The 7,618-nt window shown below is 30.0% G+C and overlaps 1 protein-coding gene across 1 annotated transcript; it reads left to right on the top strand.

Annotated features, from left to right (window-relative positions):
- Positions 1–4,107: 4,107 nt before the first annotated feature.
- LOC106767798 (pathogenesis-related protein 5-like) lies at positions 4,108–5,628 on the top strand. The gene is made up of 3 exons (XM_022782908.1): positions 4,108–4,283; positions 4,520–5,183; positions 5,300–5,628. Exons 1-3 carry the CDS (start codon positions 4,223–4,225, stop codon positions 5,433–5,435), a joined length of 861 nt encoding a protein of 286 aa, XP_022638629.1. The 5' UTR covers positions 4,108–4,222; the 3' UTR covers positions 5,436–5,628.
- The last annotated feature ends 1,990 nt before the right edge of the window (positions 5,629–7,618 follow it).

Below are 7,618 nucleotides of genomic sequence, written 5' to 3'. Positions count from 1 at the left end.
GCGGGTAGACACTATCCATATCCGACCCGACGTGTTGTCATTTCTGGTGGTGACTTTCAAAGTTAAGATTATGTAGAAATTCAGTGGTGACTTGCAAAAAAGATGAAGATATAAGACTTACTGGTGACCTAATAAAATCTTTTAAATATTCACCAATTTTTTATTTTTAAAAAACAAAATTCCATGTCACAAACTTCTTTATTAAGTCACATCATTTAAAAACTTCACCAAATGTCTAGTTACAGTATATTTAAAGTCGTTTAGCCAATTTAACAACAAGGATCAAATGCATCAAAATATGTAAATTAAGAACTCAACTCAGACAAAGAAAAAAAAAAGAACCGATGTACAATTTTGAAAAAAAAAATAGTATCACCAAAATAATTAAACCTTTAAATTAAGATAAATTTTAAAAAATTTAAAAACTCGGAATCACTTTTCGTTAATTATTTAAATGATATTAAAAAAAATTAAATTGAGCAAAATTAGAAAAAGGCTTTACTAAGAAAAAAGTATTAAGATTGAATTAACAAAATTGAATGAAGAAAGTGATTAAATCAGTATTTTAACCTTAAATTTATTATCCCTTATCACATCACTCAAGTTATATTTGATTTTATTTTTTATTATATTCTCAGTTAAACTATTTATTTACTCTTTTAACGTTACAATGTTAATATGTTTTTTTTTTTAATTCTTAAAATATATAAATTTCTTTTCTCTGTAGACTACTTCAAGAAAAATAAATACATGATTACTTATATTTGAAGTTGTTGTTTAATTATGTCACTTTTCTACATATTTGTTCACACTTTATATTAATCATGGTCCTTATCTAGTTCATCCTCTCTTAGTTTTTTATAATGTTATTTATTGAACATTAAAAACATATTGAGATTGGTATATTAATATTATTTTTAATATATATTAAAGTATCAAAACATTTATAAATGTATTTTAAAGACATAACAAAAAAACAACACAGGAAAATCTAATAAAAGAATTCAAATTCATCCTTATCAATCTATTCAGAAATCATGTCACAACATTAAATAGTTAGCTAAGATTTTACAATCTAGTATCAATCTCAGCAATAATGATTAGATATAAGTATATTCTCATCAAAACCTTCCTTTTTCCCCTCTATTCTTCTTACTAGAGTTGTTTCCATTTAATAATAGGATAATGATATTTAGATAATGTTTTTTTGACAACATTTGAATATTATTACGTGTCAATCTATGATTGGTCAAAAATTACTCCACAATTAATAATACTAATCATAAACATTATTGATTGTGGAGTAATTTTTGACCAATCACAAATTGACACGTAATCAATGTTCTTGTCAAAAAAATGTTGTCTAATATCATTATCCTTAATAATAATATAAACAAAATTGTTATTTATATATATTCCTTTACTTCAAAATAATTGTGGCAATAAAATATGATTTGATCTTTCTGTACTAGCCTAAACTCTATTACTAGATTCAATCTTTACCTGTTTATGCATTGCATAAATTTCTAAGGGTGATTATTTTTTGTAACTTCATGGTTTTTATTGCACTTTCGTGGAGTTGTCAAAAATGTTATTGCTTGGATCGGAAAATTCGGAAACATGTCATAGATTATATAATTCAAACATATTTTTTGATCCAAAAACATATTATAGAGTGTGTAATTTAATAATATATTTGGGATTACATAATTTAAAATATATATATCTGCATTTAGAAAATTTGTGTTTTTACTTCTAAACAATTAATACAATTATGATATGATAGAGTGTCAACTCATGAAATAATAAAATATGGACAACATTGAAAAAAGGTATGAGTTTAATACGTGAAGATAATGACAAAGCAATGGCAATTAGAATCTGTGGTAGAATAAGATAGTAGTAGTTGACACATGAATACAATCAAACATATAATGTTTATATGCATTATGATGCATACGCGACTGTTTGAAAGTGAGCAACTTACAATGACAATTATGATTATGATAGTGTATGTTGCAGGCGAAAGAATTTAAAAGTATTCAACATAGTTTTGTTAGGCAAATGAAAATGGAGGTCGGCAATTGAAAAATAGAACTTACGGAAGGAAGTATTGGATTCAAAATATAGTTAATGGGGAACTTTAAATAGCATATAAAACATAAAAATGAATTTAGGTACTAGAAGGACATTAGGAAAACTCGTGGATTGGGAAAAAATAGAAAATGGTTTGACACTAGTATTTCTTGGAAATGAAATTTTTTTTGGAAAGACAAGTGGTTGGATGAAGTATTTGTTTTAGAAAAGTTTCCTAGAGTTCAGTGGTTTGAATCTAAGTGAGTCTAAGTTTTATATTGGATACAAATGAAAAAATAAAGCACTATATAAAAGTGAAAAATCCATTAATTCAATGTCTTTTAAGGTTTTGGATAGAGTATGCTGCTAATCAGTTATGTGATTGGATCCCAATGTTATTGGTGTTTGTGTTCGGTAAACCTCTTCCTTGATAGACCTATAGTGGTATCATAATTGATCATCTTAGTGACCGGTTCAGACGAGTATAACTTTTTTTTCAATTCCAAAAAATATAACAAATTTTTCTAATTTAAATCTAAATAAATTTCAATCCAAAAATCATCTTAAACTCAAAATATAATCCAAAAATAAATACAAAGAAACAAAATTAAGCGGGTTAGTGAGTCAACCCAGCTCACCACGAATTCAACTTGGGTGAACCGAGTTCTTAGTAGGTCGGGTTCAAAATTGATCCTAATCAAAATTTCAATTTTTTTAATCTAATCCGATCCAAACCCGTGGTGAACGAGATTGACTCACGGGTTTCAATCCATTTTGATGACATTAAATTTGGACGATGGATGAATCACAAACATATATGGTAAGGTCAACATATACAAAAAACTATAAGATAATGTAGTAGGGGAGGATGAAGTTTTGGAAAATAAAAACTTTACCTTCAGCTCAACATTTTGTTTGGAAAGTATTGCTCAACAAGGCCACTAGGAGAGACAATTTATTTAATAAAGGGGTTAATATGTGGAAAACAAAATGTGAGTGTTGTGTGGTACTCTCGAAGAATCAATAAGTTATTTATTTTTCAATTGTACTGTTGTAAATATTTGGAACAAGTGTAAATATGTTTAACATAGAGTATCCTTTTTTATTTTTATGATATAATTTAATGAATAACAATCTACAGGAAAAGGATGTTGTTCATAACATGTAATACCAGAATCTTGTACAAATATGTTACAGAGAGTTTGAAATGCAGTTGGGACCAACAAAAACAAAAAACAAACTTATAAATTGAAATTTGGAGAGAAAAAGGGAAATGGAAGGTTCCAGAACAGTCCTTGAGAGTTTTCTTATTGGATTTCTTATAATTGAGCTATAGAATATGAGTGAGAAGATGACATGCAAAAGAAGAGGCTCATGAACTTCAACAAGAACATGAAAGAATATGGAGACAAAGTGTCAAATTCAACAAAGTAAGAGAATATAGAAACTTCCTTTTGACAATTTTAGAAAGATCAAAATCACCTCCTGATAGTACAATCTTTGATAAGGCAATTTCTGTTGGAAATTGAAGCTTTGGAACCTCAGATCAAACATCTTTTATCTCTTTCCCTTTCAAATAGAATGGACCACAGAAAGATTCATGGCCTAAAGAAACAACAAACAGATCCATGACGTGCACAGTTTTGCAATGCTTTGCTTTGAGACTCTGTTCTAACTGGAAAAGTTCCTTTCAGAGGAAGAAAAGGTCCTATGTGCACTTGAGAAACAAGCATCCCTCAGGGCAATTATTTTAAGGAAACAATTGAAAAAGAAAAAGATAAAATAAAGTCAGGCATATGTGAGATTGAGAATCCATTTTTATCCGACCAACCATGTCAGTTAAAACATGATCCTCTAAATGAGATATCTCAGTTAATTTGATTCTCTTAAAACAAGAGAAAAGTTAAATAAAGGAAAGGGTTGTAAGATTAGTGAAAAGTGCGTAAAGGTGCAAAACATGAGTTTTTAAGATATCAGTGTGACATAAGCGGGCAAGGTATTTTTGGTCTGATTAAGCAAGGAAGCTTGTTTAGGCTGTCAGTATTGTTCACAAACTCTCTTCCTCACGTATTCTTCCACTGTCCTCTTAAATAACAACCCTTCATACCACATCAAATGTCACATAACTAAGAGACAGAGAAGGAGCATGGCTAATCCACACATTGCACTGCTCAAACTCACCTCCATCTTCATTGTCATTACCTCAGGTATTTCCCAACTTTCAATATTCCTATTTGGATGAATACACTAAAAAGATTGAAATTTCTATTAGATGGTTTTCTTGGTTCATCACTAAACAGTTGGTAATCAGTAAATTAGTACACTGAGTTCCCATCAGGGAGATTTTAACCAAATTATAAGCTCTTAAAACAATGAGCTTCTATGCTTTTTCTTGGATGGAAATTTACTTTTATGCTTGGTGTTTTGATGTGTTGGTTGGCAGCACCTGAACTTTGTGGAAGCAGCAAGACATTCACCTTGGTAAATTACTGCAAGGAAACAATATGGCCTGGCGTAACACGCAGTGACAACCACAGTGGCGATGGCTTCACATTGAAATCAGGGCAATCAACTGTTTATACTGCTCCTGATGGATGGAGTGGGAGGATATGGGCCAGAACAGGCTGCAACTTTGACACTGGTGGCAATGGAAAGTGCCAAACTGGTGGCTGTGGCAGCAGCATAAACTGCACTGGCCCTGGAAACCCTCCTGCAACAAGTGCTGACTTCAGCCTTGGTGAACTTGACTACTATGATGTTAGCCTTGTGAATGGCTTCAACTTACCAATAGTAGTGAAAGCTATCAATGGCACAGGAAACTGCAGCACTGTTGGGTGTGATGGAGATTTGAGGCAGAATTGCCCCTCAGAGTTGGCAACAAAGGACAATGACAAAGTCATTGGTTGCCGTAGTGCGTGTGATGTCTTCAACACTGATGAGTATTGCTGCAGAGGGACTTATGGAAACCCTGCAACATGTTTGCCTTCAAACTACTCCAAAATTTTCAAACAAGTGTGCCCTGCAGCGTATAGTTTTGCACTTGATGATCCTACAAGTCTAATAACCTGTTCAAAAGCAGACTTTGTTGTTATATTCTGTGGATCAAGGTAGGTTTGGTCTTCAAAGTTATATGTTTCAAGAAATGGGAACACATCATAGGTTATACAAGATATTTCTCATATCACTCACCTCTATTTCTTTTGATTACTCTTGTTGAATGCAGGAATCAAACAACATGCTCCTATCACGACAAACAGGCTGTATGTAATCGATCAAAAGCTTACAAAGCCATACCACAGAGCTGGTGGATCCTGATGTTACCATTGACATACATGTTCACTTTATGGATCATGCCTTAGCCAGTTATGTGATTGAAGGCCTTTTCTTTGTACAATTCTTTTGGATGAAAAATTTTCTTTCTTGCTATCAACTAGTTCAGTTTAACTTCTTATGCTCATTGATTTTCTTTGAGCTATAAGCACAAACATAGAATATGCTTCTCAACGTAATTTATTTCATCTAAACACATGAGAGTTTCCTCATGCATTAACAAATGAATGATGTCAAGAATTTCCTCCCTGAATCTTTGATTTTTTTATCACTTTTTTCAGTTCTAGTTACACACAGTTCTGGTAAGAATACTGATATAGAAGCCACCTAATTTACTAGAGTTATAACAGAAAAATCAATTGGACAATTGAATGAAGTTGGCTACACCAATCAGACGATTTATAAGTTGAATTTGCATACTAATGGATGCATGTGGAAGTATTTACATATAAGGAGCGTCAATCTAAGCCTTACAAAATAAAATTAACAAAAGTTAAACATCATATAAAAAAACCTATAAATTTAATACCTTGAGATAATGAGGTAAAATCAATAACATAACTATAACAACAATAACAATGTAAATTCAACATCAAAATAACAATAACAATAACAATTTAAATTCAATATCTTAATATATTAGATTAAAATTAATGTTAATTCCTTATCTAGATTGAACTCATGTCACATATAATGATCCTTTTCAGAATTTAATTTATGGGGGAAATGCCTTCCTCTTTAAATCAGATTTCAATAATATGTATTTATAAATGAGTTAGTTAAGATATTATACCATCAATTACCTACAAAAGATTAAAATTCAATTTATATTTAATTTAATTTTTAATATATATATATTTTAATTTTTTAGATTTTATTTTAAAAATTTATTAAATATATATTTTTTATATATCTACAAGTATTTAGGGATACTTTGAATTTTTTAAAAATTCACAGATATTTTTAAAATGGATTTTTACTTTTACGGATTAGATAGTATATATAAACATTATGCATGTTTGACCCAACCTCAGTCATCTTTTATCATGGGATGGGACCTGCAGTTGCAAAGAAAACAGAGAAAAGGGCATTGGGTGGAGAAGCAACCTTATGAGCTAAGATCTGTTGTCACATTTTGTTGTCTCCATTGGGGTAACACTTTGAACATGTAGAAAAGCTCCATTCCTGATTTCATTGGAAGAATTAACAATGCTGAATGTTGGTTCAAGTCATATAAGGTGAAACAGAATCTTCACGTAGATCTCATTAAAACAGGTTTAGATACTATGTTATGAAGTCGATTTTAAACATAACTCAATCTCATAAAACTGAATGTAAGGTGAAGTTTGTATCTCATTTATATATTATAATTTTGATTTTTATCTCTAATAAACGTAGGGCTTCTATCACAATAATTTAATTAAAACAGGTTAAGAAAAGTTCAATTTGCATATTCATGGATGTATGTGAAGCTAATCTGCATACACAAAAGCAGCATACTCAGAGTTAAACTTACGAAGATACCTTTCTCTTTAATTCAGACTTCAAAAGAAATGCAATATTTAATGAAATGGAACATCAGCCATCTTTTATCATGGGATGGGACCTGCAATAAAAGAGAAAAAAAAAGACATGGGTGGGGAAGCAACCTTATGAACTATAAGATCTGTTACCACATTTTGTTGTCTTCCATAGGGTAACACTTTCATTATGTGATATACTTCAGTTTATAACCCTGATTTCCATAAAAAGAATGAACAATGCTCAGTGTTGTTTCAAGAAATTCTGGAAAAACATCTAAAAGGTTGTTCTCTAAGTAGCCATAAATATCAAATTGCTGAACCTACTTATTATGGTTCTCAAGTCAATATTTGCTAAATTTTTATTAAGTAAGAGTATAAAACTGCTATAAAAATGGAGTTAATTTAAGTGTTTTTATAACTATTTAATAAGCCTTTGATATATGAGAAAATTAAATAGTTATATATATCATTAAAAGAGTTTACAATTTTTACTAAAAATGTTTACCGTTTTTTTTTTATATATTTTAGTGCATGTATTAAAGTATTGTAATATTTTATTTTAAAAGTTTAAAGAGACTTTAATTCTACAATAGATTATGAAGTAATTGATAAGTTACCAATAATTTAAAATATTAAAGAAAGTATCTTAAATTAAATAAGATATATACGTGATACAATTTTAAACTAAT

Source organism: Vigna radiata, chromosome 7, assembly GCF_000741045.1.
Source record: "Vigna radiata var. radiata cultivar VC1973A chromosome 7, Vradiata_ver6, whole genome shotgun sequence".
In the NCBI taxonomy this organism is placed as follows: Eukaryota; Viridiplantae; Streptophyta; class Magnoliopsida; order Fabales; family Fabaceae; genus Vigna; species Vigna radiata.
This window is presented reverse-complemented; position numbering and strand designations above follow the sequence as displayed.